This window comes from Canis lupus, chromosome 35, assembly GCF_048164855.1.
Source record: "Canis lupus baileyi chromosome 35, mCanLup2.hap1, whole genome shotgun sequence".
Taxonomy (NCBI): domain Eukaryota; kingdom Metazoa; phylum Chordata; class Mammalia; order Carnivora; family Canidae; genus Canis; species Canis lupus.
Genome location: NC_132872.1, coordinates 13,443,745 through 13,460,655, shown reverse-complemented (window position 1 = coordinate 13,460,655; position 16,911 = coordinate 13,443,745). Strand labels below are relative to the sequence as shown.

Genomic DNA, 16,911 nt, shown 5'->3' with positions numbered 1-16,911 from the left:
CAGAAACCAGGCCTGTCCCAAGCTCACTGGGGCATCTGTCGCTCCAGTTGCTTTCGTGAAGAATTTACGAAATTTCACATTTCGTAATTTATCATTTTAGTTATAAATTTTCATAATAATAATAAATATAATCATAAATTTTTAATTTTAATGTAATTATACATTTCACATTTATAATTTCATGATTATAATTTCTACATTATACATTTGTTTGATTTTTATACACTGATTTTCACAGTGAGCAAGAATTTTTTTCAAAATTGTGGTTATTACTCAATGGTTGAAATACAAAGTCCTAAAAATTTGCCATCATTGTTTTCAATATATCTACATTCCTACACTGAGCAGAGGGATTGGGGCCCTGGTCCCAGCTATATGTTGGCTTGCCGGCTTAGGAAGGCCACATACGTCCTATGAGCCACTACCCTGCCCTTTACAGAGTATGGTGGCCAGAGCTAGTGCTGCTGTTCGGGCCTGGCACCCAGGAGTTCACGGAGTACCTGCTGACAGCTTCTGATCAAAGAATGCTTACATAAAGGAATAGGAGAGTGTTTTAGCCCTCTAGAGCATGGGCAGGAGCTATAGGCACTAAAAATTGAGGGGATTGAGGCTAACGGGTTTTATTCACATGAGAACTTAAAAATCCAGGAGGACCTGTAAGTATTTTGAGAAGGAGCATGTCTTATCTGTGAGCCATGAGGAGCAATTAATGTTTTGTTTGTTTACATTAAGTGATGGACGCTATCTTTTTTTTTCCTAATAGACTATTTTTTTAGAGCAGTTTTTTAGCCTCACAAAAAAATTGAGCAGAAAATATAGGGATTTCCCATCAATCCCTTCCCCACACATGCACAGCTTCTCCCACTATCAGAACCCCCAACCAGAGCGGTACATTCATTACAGTCAATGAGTCTACATTAACACTTCGTAATCACTCCAGGTCCATAGTTTGCAGCTGACTCCTGCTGTTGTACAGTCTTTGCATTTTGACAAATTTATAACAACAGTATTCACCATTTTAATATCATACAAAGTAGTTTCCTTGCCCTAAAAATCCTCTGTGCACCCCCTATTCTTCCCACACTCCCTTCTCCCCAATGCCCAGCAACCACTGATCTTTACACTATCCCCATAGTCTTGCCTTTTCCAGAATGTCAGATAGGTGGAATAATATAGAATTTAGCCTTTTCAGATTAGCTTCTTTCACTTAATAATATGCATTCAAGATGTCTCTGTGTCTTTTCATGGCTTGGTAGCTATTTTTTTTTTTTTTTTTTAGCACTAAATACTATTCCACTGTCTGGATGTACTACTGCATTTTGCTTATACATTCATCTGCTAAAGGACAATTCGTAATTTGGCAATTACAAATAAAGCTGCTATAAAATAAAATTATGTGCAGGGGTGCCTGGGTGGCTTAGTTGGTTGAGCGTCTGACTCTTGATATCAGCTCTGGTCTTGATCTCTCGGCCATGAGTTCGAGCCCTGCACTGGGCTCTGTGCTGGGCATGAGGCCTACTTAAAAAAAAATGTATGTGCCGGTATTTGTGTGGGCACATGTTTTAAACTGCTTTGGATAAATGCCGAGAAGTGCAGTTTCCAGATCGTATTGCATAAGTATAGTTTTCTTTCTTTTTTTTATAAGTATAGTTTTCAAACAAACAGTCAAACTATCTACCAAAGTGGCTGTACCATTTTGCATTCCCACCAGCAATGAATGAGAGTTCCTGTTGTTTCACATCCTCACTGATATTTGATGGTGTCAACGTCTTAGCCTTTCTAAGAGATGAATTAATTTTTTTAAACGAAAGTATTTCCTCCAAACCGGATGGATCACCCATAAAGAGAATCACCACTTTTAAATAGTCAATGAGACCATGCAAATTAAAGTGTCATCAGATACCACCTAAGAGTTTTAAGTGGTACACGAAGGTGCAGGACCAGATTGTGAATTAATCTCCAGCAGAGGAATTTTCCTTTGAGATGGACCTTTCCTATTTTCCCCACTACCAATATCTTTTGTTTTGAAGCTGTTTAGAAACTGGGAGCCTGGGAGTTGCAGGGCTTCCTTGGAGCCAGAGTAATGGTAGGAAACCAGCACCTCACAGCTGAGTCCCAAGAGCTGCCTCATGGCCCACGGAGTAGCACTTTGCAGGGGAACCCCCGCAGCAGATGCTTTTACCTCCCAAGTCACCTGCACGCACCACCAACCTACTCACCAGGACGTGGGTCCCGGGTGCCTGTGGGGAAATACTACAAGTCCTACTTTATTCACATTTTCTTTAATAAACTCATGTCTGTTCATGGTCCTCAGACTGAATAGGTCTTGCCATTTGTTCTCGTAGGGGATTAGGGTCTGACTGTGAGCACTAACTACTCTCTTAGAACCAAGGAAACTCTTCCACCAGACAGTTGTTTTCCTGTAATTGATGCCTCCCCTATGGTAGGTGAAAAGAAAAGTGGTACGCGCAGCCTCTCATTTGATGTTTTCTCACCAGGACAGGATGGTGTTGCTCATCGTGGGAAATCTGGTTAACTGGTCCTTGTAAGTAGTCTTAGGAGAAGACATGTCTTTCTCTTTGTTGATGTCTGTAACACTGTGACTTGGTTTCCCTTGGCTGTCATTTTTATAAAGAAATCTGAAACTGGGATCCCTGGGTGGCGCAGCGGTTTAGCGCCTGCCTTTGGCCCGGGGCGCGATCCTGGAGACCCGGGATCGAATCCCACATCGGGCTCCCGGTGCATGGAGCCTGCTTCTCCCTCTGCCTATGTCTCTGCCTCTCTCTCTCTGTGTGACTATCATAAATAAATAAAAATTAAAAAAAAAAAAGAAATCTGAAACTAAGGAGAGTGGAGGACTGCGCTTGCCCTAGGACTTGAAAGAAAGGTATTTTTCCTCCTGCAAAGAATACACTAGGAAGCCTGTGTACCAACAGTGGACTCTCTTAAAGCACTGAGTTCAACACACTGAAGTATTGAGTTCAGCTGCTCAACAAGACCAACATCAAATGTGTTGTCTATGTGGATAGACTCGTAGACAGATGATAGGGATTAGGCCAGTAGATGCACAAATGAAGCATAGTTTTAATTTCTTGTAGAACTCTCCATAAAGGCTACCCAGGGGACATTTCCCATTCTTACTCTGTGTGTGTGTGTGTGTGTGTGTGTGTGTGTGTGTGTGTACAAGTCTCTTTCCTATTTATTTCTTTCCCCGTAGGTCTCAATCTTCCTGCCACATCAATATCCTTCTTTTTCCTCTTTCCCGTCATTATCACCTTGGCCTTTTTTTCCCAAATGGCTTCAAAACAAAACAGTACAGCAGACATCTATTTTGCTACCTGTAACTATTTTATGCAACCTCTTCTCAACTTTAAAATGTGAATGGGACATTTTATTAATCCCTCAAAAATATCAATAAGTTTAATCGCTTTTATTAGTGGTTCTTAGCTGATGTGCCAAAAAGGTCAGTGACCTTTGATAGAAAGATGACTCCCTACTCCTGCCCCATTTATGACATGAAAGGAATGGAAAAAGAGGCACACCTTCAGAGGAAACCAGAATCTGGTCATGAGAATTCGAAGCTTCTTTGGGACACATGCTTCTGGAAAGATCTTCCCATAATGTTATCACCCAGGGATTACCTCCGGCTAAGGTCCACAGCTGTGAAGGACCCCGCCTTTATGTAGGGATATGTCGAGGTGGGTGATTCTTGGTGGTGGCCTGTGGTGCTACTCTCTTAGGGCAGAGCCCACCATCCTGTGACTGTAAGACAGGGTGCTGGGTGCTGGTAGGGGAAAAGGGTTAGACAACTGCTTGGTAAGGAGCAACCGATCACCATGTCCCCAGTGCTCACAATCACCTGGCTTGTCCCTGCCTCTCGTGTAACCAAAACCAAACACACAATCCGCTCACAAGACAGCATGAATGGCACCAAGGCCTACAGGGATGAATGAGCTGTGATGACACACCAGCACTGTCATGACCAGGTGGAAGGTTGCCTTCCTCTCTGTTCCTCCATCCTCAGTTTTCTGTGGACATTACAAGACATGGAGTGATTTAATATGAACCTTGAATGTTATTTTAAAAGGAATCAGGAATCCCTGGGTGGCTCAGTGGTTTAGTGCCTGCCTTCAGCCCAGGGTGTGATCCTGGAGAACCGGGATCGAGCCCACATGGGGCTCCCTGCATGGAGCCTGTTTCTCCTTCTGCCTGTGTCTCTGCCTCTCTCTCTGTGTGTGTCTCTCTCATGAATAAATAAATAAAATATTTTTTAAAAATAAATAAAAATAAAGGGAATCACACTCATACGGTCATGAAGAGGAATGGTGTGTGTGTGTCTGTACATATATAGAGAGATGTATATATCTATATGTCAGTACACAGACACATACAGAATGAGAGAGAGAATGATAAACCAAACGTGGCAAATGCTAAAAAGTATACAAGGGTTTTTGATATGTTAAAGAATTCAAATTCTGGGAGGAGGAAATTTCCTATGTTGTATAGAACAAAGTTGGTTGGAATACAAAGGGAACAAAAAGAGAGTTCATCAGTAACAGCTTTACACATCAAATAGGAATAAATTTTGAGAGACAGGAGGACTCTTTCTGCAGAAAATGTAATTACCTTATTAGGAGACATAAAGGAAAATTTAAGTGAAGGAAGAGAGATGCTGTCCCCTGGCTGGGAAGGTTAACTACTGTAAGGATATTAGTTCTCAATGCATAAATTTCGACTTAAAATTGGAATGAAGTTAACAGGGTTTTATTCTGAAATTATTTGCCTACTTACACAAAATTTCTAAAGGTCTCTGCAAAAGAAGATTAATGGAAGGAAGGAGAGGCAGTGACTAGTCCAGTATTATCCAACAGAACTTTCTGGAATGATGTAAATGTTCTACACTGCGTTGTCCCACGAGATAGCTATTAGCCAAGTATGGTCACTGAACATTTGAATTTTTTTTTTTATTTATTTATGATAGTCATCAGAGAGAGAGAGGCAGAGACATAGGCAGAGGGAGAAGCAGGCTGCATGCACCGGGAGCCCGATGTGGGATTCGATCTCAGGTCTCCAGGATCGCGCCCTGGACCAAAGGCAGGCACCAAACCGCTGCGCCACCCAGGGATCCCGGTCACTGAACATTTGAAATGTGGCCAGTGTGACTGAGGAACTGAATTTTCAAATTTATTTAATTTTCGTTAAATTTAAACAGCCACATGTAGCTACCTTATCGGGTAGTCTAAACTAGCCTAACCAAATAATCTAACATATTCTAAAACAGAAACACAGTGATCCAAGATTAGAAATCGGAAACAAATTAGTGAATCAGAATGGAGAGGATACAAATCCAATTATGTGTGTGTGTTTGTGCGTGTATCTCTTTACCAAAACTAAGCTTTCCAAAACAAGGACATAGGAAGGGCTGTATGATAAAGAGTTTTATTGTAACTGAACGGAAATTTGGAACATGCTAAATGCTAATGCTAAGCCCCAACCAAAATAGACTCCATTTAAAAACCACAGACGGCTAGCAAAAATGTGATAATGTGTTGTCAAGCCAATTATCGGAGATAATTCTATTTCTAGTAATCTAGTCTAATGAATTAATCTTAAATGCCAAAAAAAAAAAAAAAAGGAAAGAAAAGGAAAGCATAATGTCTGCAGGTATTCATTTATTCATCGCAGTGTTCTTTATGATAATGGAAAGCTGCAAGGCAAAGGGAAAGAAAGCTTTATTTCCACTAGAGGGGAAAGCGGGTTGTGGTGCATCTACTTCTGGGAACCCTATAATCATCAAAAATGCAAGGGCTGAAGGAGATGTAGTAATTTACTTATGTTTAAGTTTTTTTTTAATTCCCCTCCTTCCCAAAATGGAGTGGGGAGGGTGAAAAAGCCAAGAAGGTTACCAGTGCCCCCTTTATGGCTGCAAGTAATTCCTCCTTATGTTCAGCGCCCTCTTTGGACTGATCTATCGGCCCAGGGACTTTGCTTCCTACATGCTGGGGATCTTCATCTGTAACCTGCTGCTCTATCTGGCCTTTTACATCATCATGAAGGTAAGAGGGGGTGCAACCCTGGGGCCTCCAGCTGCCGTGCCAGCAGCTTGGCAGCACCCGCTTCCCCCCACAGCTTCGCAGCTCCGAGAAGCTCCTGCCCATCCCGCTCTTCTGCATCGTGGCCACTGCTGTGATGTGGGCCGCCGCCCTGTACTTCTTCTTCCAGAATCTCAGCACCTGGGAGGTAAGAGGGCCGTTTCCTTTCCAAACAGTGTCTCCCTCCCACTTGCCTTTTTGACCTGATCTTCCTTGTATGTCATGTGATCCTCACGCTGTACCACGATCCTCTTCCCAGCGGGTGTTTAACGTGTGCAAACAGGTTAAATGAGTGTATCTTCTCCTAATCCCCGGCCCTAAACAAATACCCAGCTGCTGGTGCTTAGAAATCCAGGGCATAGAGCAGAGGGCTGAGGCCTAGGAAATCAGGGACACACCCAGCGGAGAGGAAGCTCGGCCCTCCATCTCCACAATCTCATTTTTATTTTTTATTTTTTTCATGACCATAATTCTAGAACATTTGCATCTCCCTGGAAGGAATGCCCATTAGCTGTCGCTCCCCATTTCTCCCTAACACCTTAGCCATAGGCAGCCACTGATCTACTCTGCCGCTAGAGACCTGCCTGTTCTGGACGTTTCATGTACACGGATTCATGCAATCTGTGGCCTTTGAGTCTGGCTTACGCATCCACCCAGGTGGTAGCACGTATCAGTACGCATTACTTTTTACTGCTGAATAGTACTCCGTTGTGTGCATGCAGCACTTTTCATCTGTCATGATTGATGGACCTTTGGATCATTTCCACTCTTTGGCTCTTGTGAAGGATGCCACTGGGACCATGGTGTACAAGTTTTTGTGTGGACTCATGTTTTCTTGGAAGCTCATTTTTGGAGCAGGGCATCCTATAGCATTTGGGTAGCTTTCCTGGATGTTCAGCCCTCTAAACAGTTGAACAGTGGGAAGGCTCACCCACCTCCTGCCTCACCTTCCTCCAGGGAACCCCAGCAGAGTCCCGGGAGAAGAACCGGGAGTGTATCCTGCTGGATTTCTTTGATGACCATGACGTCTGGCACTTCCTCTCGGCCACTGCCCTGTTTTTCTCATTCTTGGTGAGTTTATAAATACCTCTTTGTTCATTTCTTCTCTTCACATCCCATACTTTTTTCTCTCTCCCCCTCTTCCTTACCCTTGTATTTCTTTCCAATTTCCCTTTCCAATTCCTCATTGTAATTCAATATACAGATTTTATTTTACATTGTGTCCTTCAGTCATATCTTTTTTTTAAGGTTTTCTTTCTTTATTTCTTTTTTTAAAGATTTTATTTATTTATTCATGAGAGACACACAGGGAGACGCAGAGACACAGGCAGAGGGAGAAGCAGGCTCCATGCAGGGAGCCCGATGTGGGCCTAGATCCCAGGACCCCGGGGTCACAACCTGAGCCAAAGGCAGACGCTCCACCGCTGAGCCACCCAGGCATCCCCTTCTGTTAGATATTTATTTTCATTTCCCTTTTACTCTAATATTTTAGGACAGAGTGACAAAATGACCTTTCTTAAATGGCACAACGCCTGGACTGAATTGGTTATTAGAACTCCCATGCCCTGAATCGCCCCAGGAGTCCCTTTCAGCATGCACTCAAATTTCAGTAATATTTTATTATTCCCTCTCGTGCGGCACTCACATTCCTCCTCCTCTTCCAGTCTCACTGAATATCTTACAAATATTTTACAAATTCCTAGAGCACCCCGGAGAGCAGCCAGGCCTCTGCTGCTTCTAACTAGTCTGTCCCAGACCTCTCCTGTGATCCCTCCATTTCTTGAGGCCCAGACACCTTTTTCAGGAGCTATACATCCATAGCCCAACAACCTTGGATGATCCCCTCACTGGCATCCTTTCAGCCTCATTTAGATTTTTCCGAAGTCTGCGGTGCCTGGGACTCGGATTCCGCGCTGCCGCCGCGCAACCACCGGAGTGGAGCGGGGCTGCCCCCTGGTGGCCAGCTGGGGAAGTTCAACAAGCCCCATAAACCTCGTGCCTCCTCACTTTTATTTTTGATAAACAATTTCTTTTGAGAGACAGAGACCACAAAAGAGTGAAAGTTTCCACGCGAAGAGAGTGGCGGTAGAGGGAACTAATAATTGAGGAGGGGGTGTGCACTTCTCGTACAGCAATACTCTATGCAACAAACTTCCTTCCCTCTGGATCTTGAGCCCAATGTCCCTTTTTAAGTAATGACCTCACTGGCCACCCTATCAGCACTTTTCTTTTTTTTTTTTTCCTTCCCCCCTCATACTTCCTATGCTCCCCCCGCAGTTTAATTTTCATCACTGCTTTTATTACATATTATGATCTAGGACACTGTACTTAGCACACCCCACTGACATGCTATAGGTACTTAGCATGTGTCACTAACCTGCTACATTGTTCTCACATATTTGCTTCATGTCTGAAGCTGCCTCTCAATGTAAGAGTTCCAGAAGGGTAGGGAGTTTTGTCTCTTGTGTTCCAGACTATATCTCTGGTATTTAGAATAGCACATATAGACCCTTGATAAACATCTGAATTGATTAATAAATGAGCTGTGTGAGCTTAATTGCCTGTACAGAGCGCCGCGCTGCAGAGAGCCGGAGGGGATAGGAAGGCAAGTAAGGGCGCTTGTCGGGTCAGCCTGTGTGAGCGTCAGAAAGAAAGTAGGGGCTGACTGTGGCCGTGACTGTGCATTCCCTGCAGCCTCTGCCCCTCTCATTCCAGGTTTTGTTAACCCTGGATGATGACCTGGATGTGGTCCGGAGAGACCAGATCCCTGTCTTCTGAGCCTCCAGCATTCAGAGAGGGAGAGGGAGCAATCAATCTTGGTGCTGTTTCATGAAAATACGGGGGCTGCAGCAAAGTCACCACTGCCAAACGCTCCACTTGCCTCTGTCAAGTCAACTCTGCGTGCATTCACCAGGGAGGAGTGGGGCTGGAGGGAGATTCAAGCCTGCAGAAAGCGAGGCAGAGGGGAGCCCGCGGGTATGGACAGAGCAAGCCCTGAAGAGTCGAGAGAAACCCCCCCTTCCATTTGCAGCCCTGAGCTAGATGTGGACAAAAGCTGCATCAACGTCAACTTGCTGTCTTGGGACCCCCACCCACCCACCCTCACCTGAGATTTGCCAGCAAGGGCAGAGCGACGCTACACTCTTTGTCCAGCTGCCTCCAGGCCCAAAGAGGCCAGCAGCCCAGATCTCCTGCCCAGACACCAGGTGGGCGACCCCTGCGCCCCACAACATCTGCTGCTCTAGACATCCCAGAGCACCAGCTCACTTTTCCGAGGTCCAGGGATGACGGAGATTGCTCAGAGTCTGGTGGACGGCTGAACCCAGCACCCTACCCATCCGGGTTTAGTAGGACCAGCTAGTCACCTCCTTGGAAGGAATGCCGGATGTGTCCCCGCCCCCTAGGTTCCTGACCCCATTAGAAGGGCTCAGGATTGGGCTCTCTCACACACTTGTCCTAACAGGTAACTGTCTCTGGGACCAAGGCTTGGGTGCTTACCTACTTCTTAGTGTCTTCATCTCACTGTGTGCTGACCCCACATCTCAGGCTCTGCTTTCTTGGGAAGGCTGTCACCCCACCAGCTCCGAGGCTGAGGGGGAAACAGGAAAAACTCTTCTAGCAGCTGGAGGAGGGAGATGACCAACGGGCCTAAGACACTGGTGACATCAGCATCAAGCAAACAGACCTCCCCCTCAGGACGTCGGCTCCTGGGGCAAATCCAGCAAAGGCGAAATCGCTTCCTCCTGCCTCCAATGTCAAGAGCTCAATTCTGTGCCCACATCACCTGTAGGGAAGAAGTAATTGCCCTAACCAGCAGCACTGCACTGGGGGGCCCTCTACCACCCACCAAGCCTCCTACCTGTCACTCTATGCAGATCAGGGGCTCCAGATTTTCTCCCTGCAAATTCTCTAGAAGTAACTCTCCATATGAACATTTTACGCATCCTCCAGTTGCAAAGAGCAGGATGGTTGAGGATTATCAGGTTGCACCTGATTCTCATTCTCTCCCCAGGAGGGTGTTGCAAAGCTCCACGTCCCACTTCACTCTCCCCTAAACAGCCCCATTTCAACCAAGCACCCTTATTACCTGGAGTAAGATGTAATCAGAAAATAGACCTACGAATGTGTACGCACATATACTTGCCTGTGAAACTGAAGTCACCTGTCACCTCTGCTTTCCTGATCATTCATTAGAGAAATGGATTGAGCATCCTTTAAAAAAATTATTCTTCTGTCTCTAAAATATTTGCATAATGCTCAAAATCACAGTTTTGGAAGTTTGAAAAGTTTAAAAACACAGAGATGCTTTTTTTTTTTTTTTCCCACAGAGATGCTTTTAATGAAGCTTTTCATGGTTTGGCTTTTTTCTTAAACGCCCCCAAATTTATATTTGGCTTTCTGTTATTCTTTATTCCTCAAAAACTGTTGGCTTCCAAAGGCCATCTGAAGGCCATCTATTAAATGGTTGTGTTAGTCTAACACCTAAAACAATTTCAAATCTATTTAACTATGGTTTATTTGACCTTATTCTTTTATTTTTAATGCACTGCTGGTTTCAAATATAAAAAAGAAAGAAAGAAAGATACCCTAAGAAAATATGGACAAAGTCTGTTCAAGTGGCCCTGTGGTCCAAAGTGAATAAATTGTGAGATGCGTTACCCGTTCAGTAGCTTATTTGGGAAATGTGTCCTTGGGAATGGACAGGGGGCTCTAAAACGGGCTGCGGTGTTCTTGAATTTTCCCAGCACGTCTGTACTGTGCTGTGCACTCACGCATCGTGGTCAGTTCTCTTCTCAGCCGCAGGACTAAAACCCCAGAGCAAGGCTGCTCCTAGAGCTGTCACTTGTAGATGTGCCTGCTGCTAGTCCTTCCTACGGTGCCAAGGTCACGGCCGGGGGACATGAGGAAGTCACCCGACTGCATCCGTGGGGTTGACACGAATGCTGGGGGACCGGGGTGGGGGACCAGACCCTTGCGCAGCGGAATGGCCCCTCGTCCACAGGTGGCACAGGGCCCACGCAACTTTTGCCTGGGCTCATGGACTTTGCTCTTTAAAGGGAAGGGAAGGGAAGGGAAGGGAAGGGAAGGGAAGGGAAGGGAAGGGAAGGGAAGGGAAGGGAAGGGAAGGGAAGGGAAGGGAAGGGAAGGGAAGGGAACTCTGAAAGCCAAGTTCAGCAAGAGGGTAACGGGAGCAAAGAGCCCCTGGAAGAGGCTGCTGGCAGAGCAGGCCCAGAGGGAAGGAGGGCAGGCCAGCGGGGGCAGCGGCAGGCCTGGCAGCCCGGGAGCAAGGCTGCGCACAGAGACAGGTGACCGGTGACCAGTGCCGCAGAGGCAGGCCCGCCTGGGGCCGCCAGGCTCAGCATCAGCCCGGGCTTCTTTTAACAGCAGGAGAAGCCAGTGGAAAGCCGGAGTCCCCGTGGGGAGGGGACTGTCCCCTCAAGGCCATCGCCAGGCCAGCTCCCAGGGCCAAGGAAGTGGCAGCTGCCCCCTTCAGAGCCCTGAGCAGCCACCAGAATGTTCCACTGGGGTCACGAAATGCATGTGTCAGGGACCTAAACGAACGTCCAAATGTTTCTCATTCTGGGAGATCGTGTCTCTTTGGAAAACTTGGGCGCAAGGGAGACACCAAGATAAACATTATTTGTAGAAGGAACCGTGGAGTCTGAGAAAGATTCCGGAGTCTGATTTTAGTCCAAATATGTTCACGTGCTCACTGTGTGACCCGGGGCAAGTCGCTGGAAGTCTCTGATCCTCTCCTACCACGCCGGCTCTGTGGGGGTGACACAGGTGGCGATGTGGCGGGCAGGAGGAGACTGTCCCCTCTGCACCCCCCTTGAGCCCCGTGGGGTGGCAGGGCAAGAGCAGGTGTCTCCATGGGGCTGGCCACTCTCCTCTAGGGCCTGGCCGATGAACCCCACTGCTCCTTTCCTGCCATCAGTGCCAGGAAGCCCAGAAGGGGTTGGGGGACCTCTTCACCTTCAGAGGAACCGTCCAGGCCCTGGCCCTTTACCCTGCCTGTCACTGCCTCTGGCTCTTAAGGCTCCTACTCCAACCCGGAGGACAAATCACTACTGGGGGCACCTGGGTGGCTCAGCCATTGAGCATCTGCCTTTGGCTCAGGTCGGGATCCCAGGGTCCTGGGATCGAGTCCCACATCGGGCTCCCTGCATGGAGCCTGCTTCTCCCTCTGCCTGTGTCTCTGCCTCTCTCTCTCTCTGTGTCTCTCATGAATAAATAAAATCTTTTTTAAAAAGAGAAGGAGGGAGAGAGAGAGAGAGAGATCACTACCAAAGCTACAGCCAAGTGGAAAATCCAGCTAAGTGGGTCACACCTCATTACCGCCATCTCTGCCCTGGAAATCTTAAAGAAAACCTGGATGTTCTCCTTTGTGGAGTAGCTGTTACTGCTGTGGTTCAGGGAATGCCATGTGCAGATGTTCCCCACCAGCTCCCTCCACCTCCTGCCCCATAACCAGATGTTCTGTAGGGAAAGCCCTGCATGAAGATGGGCTTCGGCCTGTGGGAAACGTAACTGGCCCCAGAAAGAAGCAGGGGAAGGTCACCCAGGTTTTGAAATGACCAATATCACTGGTCAAACTCAGGAAAAGCATTATGAGGAAGCTAGGATCTGCCTCTGCCTGAAGCGATGTAAAACCCTCACTTAGCATGATTCCGTCCAGTTTATGGTAGGCTCTGTGTGGTGGTTTTTAATGCTGTTTGACGGAGACAAGATATATTGTGTGACTAGGTTTTCCTGTCCCCTTAGCATTAGAGCACCATCGCCAGTGAGATAGAGTGCCTGCTAAATCGTAGGACTTAACACACATTAATTCAAATAAGCTTCACAGGACTCACAGACCAGCCTTCTCCATGAGTTTCTAAAAGGCCAGAGGAATAGTTTGGCTTGGATGGGACTCCTCTGTAAGAAGAGACTTGTTCACTCTGTGAACTCCAAAGGCAGATTTTTAGAGTTTTCCTACAAGTGTGGTCTTGCTGTTCTTATTGAAACACAAAAAAGACTAAGTGGTTGCCACTGTTCACATAGAATTGCCCTTTGTTTTTCTCACAATCTCAGGGAAACGGGCTCTACCCTCTTCCTAAATACCCCTAGAGTAGGAGACTTCGTAATTTCCCCTGAACTTCAAATTTAAAAAAAAATTGTTGGCTCTCTCCTCCATCCTTTTCATCACCTTAAAGGTTCTGTCATCTCAGATTTTCCCATTTCACTGGAGATGAAAAATAATTAGCTGCCATATTTTAACATAGAATAGCCTTGAAGTCATATCACATCTCAGTCAAGGGCTAAATACAGTCTAGGTGTTTTATCTCTTGTACAGCATTATAGTTTTGTTTTGTTTTTAAGATTTTACTTATTTATTCATGAGAGACACAGAGACATAGGCAAAGGGAGAAGCAGGCTCCCTGGGAGAAGCCAGATGTGGGACTCCATCCCAGGACCCCAGGATCATGAACCGAGGCAAAGGCAGACGCTCCACCACTGAGCCACCCAGGTGCCCCCGCATTATAGTTTTGATTTAGAAAATAAGAGATTTAAACAGTGAAAGATTTTCAAGTCAGGACAAGAGAAGTCTGACACCCAATCCCACTATAGCTAGCTCCTGGGACCCTCGTCTGCCCTATCTTCCCATATTCTTCATGAATTAGGACTCTAAATCATTTAAACCGAAGATTACCCAAAATATCTCAAAAGCCCTCAATTTTAGGGGGCCATCACAGAAAAAATGTTGACTTGCATTTTATGATTTTTTTTTTTTTTATGTTGCCTATCTGAGTCTTTCATAAGGCTCAGTAGTACCCAGTCATAGGCAGGCCCCTTCAGGGAAGAGGACAAATTCGGACCTGAGGTTGTCTCTGCTTCTCTCAACATAGGATACCAGATAAAGTAACCTTCTTTTCAGGGGATCCATTTCTCTTTTAACCTCTTCTTCCTCACCTCTTCTCTGTCCGCTTAAAGAGAATCCAAAATACTGTTTCAGCTAATAGTCAATCAAGAAATATGTGAGGAGCTGGATGCAACAGTGGGCAAAACACGCAGTCTCTTCCATCACAGGATCGGTGGTCCAAAGGGAAAGATAGACACGAAGTACATCATTACAATTTGTCAATTATAAGTGGGCAAAGAGCTCCAACAAGAGAGTGGCCTTCTGAGAATCTTGCCATTAGATGCAAAGCAGAAAAAAGTCCAAATAGGTATCAGCAATTTTTATCACCAGCTGTGAGGCCCGAAACTTGCTGCTGATACAACATAGCATCTCCCCTGCAATCAAATTCCTGGAAAGAATATTTTCTGGGTCCCCAGAAGAGATGAGATGCCCTCAGGGAGGTGCAGGCTTTCTCCCTGTATGGTTCCCAATCCTACTACACAAAGAAATAAAATAATTAGAGGGGACCCTGCTCAGCATCAGAGAGGTGGGTGCTATCTTCAGGGATGGGTAACTTTGAAGGAAGAGGCTTATTGACAATACTGCACCAAAGATGTCTGAGAATTCCAAACTGACTTTCTGAGTTCTAGAACAACGTAACAAGTAGGTGAGTGGAGCACTACAGAGAAGGGAAACTGAGATGAGGCAGGAATAAGATGTGTAAACCTGGAAGACCCAATTGAGATCCAGTTAAAGGCCAGGTTCAAGCAGTAGTGTTCTCTGAAAATGGAAGTGGAAGGCAACAGATGAGATGCAGGCCTGCACCATCCCTAAAAGCTATAAATGTGGAAAGTGGCTTTAAATAAGAGGGTAAATCAAGACTTGATTGAGATGCAGAGGGAAAGATAGCTGCTTCTTTGAATAACGAAGGGGAAAGAGTAAACTAGAGGGGAGAGAGAGTTCAAGTGGCAATGGCGTTGGTGGCTCACATGATGGATAGAGCCTACCAGAATGTCGTTTTGGTGAGGACCCTGTAAGAAAGAGAGACTAGGCTCAAGTGGGAGGGATAAGCTTTGATGTGGTGCCGTTGTGGGTTTGATGTTGTTTGCTTGTTTCCAGGCAGACTGAAAGCCAAATGAAGAGGTCCTGGGGTTCACTTAGCTGAGGCTATAAAATTGGGCAGTATTTTAGAATGTCATATTTGGACTAAGAGGGAATCCCATGACCTTTTGGACTCTCACAGCCTGCCCTGTCATGCCCGGAAGAGGAGAATCATGTATCTTCCTCAGATGAAAGGAGAAAAGTCAGAAAAATAGGGAGAGACCTGGAACTGACCACCTCCAATTTTTCATAAGAAAAATGAAAGTCGGGATCCCTGGGTGGCGCTGCGGTTTAGCGCCTGCCTTTGGCCCAGGGCGCGATCCTGGAGACCCGGGATCGAATCCCACGTCTGGCTCCCGGTGCATGGAGCCTGCTTCTCCCTCTGCCTGTGTCTCTGCCTCTCTCTCTCTCTCTCTCTCTGTGACTATCATAAATAAATAAAAATTAAAAAAAAAAAGAAAAAGAAAAATGAAAGTCCAATGTCAATGCTAGTGGAGAACAGAGATCCAGAAAAAGAGAGAGAGCTGGGGTGGGGATCATCTCAGTCCATTCTTGAAGAAACAAAAATTGCTCCAACTCCCTAATTCTGAGGAACCACAACAACCCATTCTTGCTAGAGGATGAGCAGGAGACTGAGCTTATCCATATGCCCTTTTAATGGGGTCTTGCTGTTGGAAACTGTCTTCCCACCTCTATCCTTAGAACATTAGAGTCAGGGGAACTGATCGTTAAAACAGCAAACTTTGTCATCATAGCATCCTGTCAAGAGTGTTATATGTATTACCGTATTTAATCTTGAACCCCCCACCCCCACCCCACAAGAAGTGGACACTGTTACTACATTTGCCAGATGGAAAACTGACACTTAAGTCACCGTTCACTAGATGAAGTGGATGGTGCAGGAACCTGGCTAACAGTCCGAAACGAGTAGCTTAGGTAAAGAGACCAGAGAGAGAGAAGATGGATTGTGTCATATGGAAGGTTCAACTCTCATTTATGTGTGGATTATAGATGCAAACCACGTAGCCTAGAATTATGTAACTATTGAATTTATTAACAAAACAGGGAAGGTTCCAGCAAAATTCAGAAGATGTGTGTCTGTTATGTAAGCCTGAATAACAATGAAACCTACTGTGCTTTTTAGGAAAGCCAACCGATAAAATCAGGGCTTTGGATCCCTTTGGCTCTCTACATCTAGAACAGCTGGACTCATGGGACCACTGCTGCTTCCATCTCTGAGCTTGTAAAGTTAAAAACCAAAGTCCGTTTTATAAATTCAATGATTGTACTTGGCAAAGGGCTACAGGCCCAAAGATCCATTTGAAATTAAAATACACGTACCATAGGGTGTCAGGTGTCCACCGGAAGCCTGCTGGTTCAGAAACAAAGTTAACAATGAAGCAAAAGCATAAGAACGTAGTAGGTCTTTATTTCCTAGAAAACATTCAAGTCAGAAAGTGCTCCACAGCTGCCTCTCAGACGAATCTATGCCAGCACAATAGATCAGATTCAGGCGAAATCTACTGCTCCTGTCAGTGGCTCAACCATCTTCATACGCAGTGACCGGGCCCAGCTCTCACCTCCCATAGCGGAGTGGTTTCATCTTGCCAAACTGAGGCAGAGGAACCAGCCTACCTTGAACTGGGGCATCAGAATTCTCCTTGGAAGTACAGTGATAATAGTGGTAAATGCTTCTAAATGTGTCCTGAATTAAGACAGAAAAAGAACATGACTTGGTTTGAAGCAGTGATATAACCTATAATAAGTTGTCTCCTTTCATATATATATTATTTGTATTTAATGTGACTTTGCACATTTGCCACTCAGCAACGTTAA

The 16,911-nt window shown here is 45.7% G+C and overlaps 1 protein-coding gene across 2 annotated transcripts in view; it reads left to right on the top strand.

Moving 5' to 3' along the window:
* SIDT1 (SID1 transmembrane family member 1) overlaps positions 1 to 10,750 on the top strand; it is a 95,214-nt gene extending 84,464 nt beyond the window's left edge. For both annotated transcript variants that reach the window (XM_072812522.1, XM_072812521.1), the window contains 5 exons: positions 2,499 to 2,545; positions 5,951 to 6,056; positions 6,130 to 6,240; positions 7,050 to 7,163; positions 8,808 to 10,750. In XM_072812522.1, the coding sequence (XP_072668623.1) occupies positions 2,499 to 2,545; positions 5,951 to 6,056; positions 6,130 to 6,240; positions 7,050 to 7,163; positions 8,808 to 8,870 (441 nt within the window). In that variant the 3' untranslated portion in view covers positions 8,871 to 10,750. The remainder of the gene's footprint in view (positions 1 to 2,498; positions 2,546 to 5,950; positions 6,057 to 6,129; positions 6,241 to 7,049; positions 7,164 to 8,807) is intronic.
* Positions 10,751 to 16,911: the final 6,161 nt, after the last annotated feature.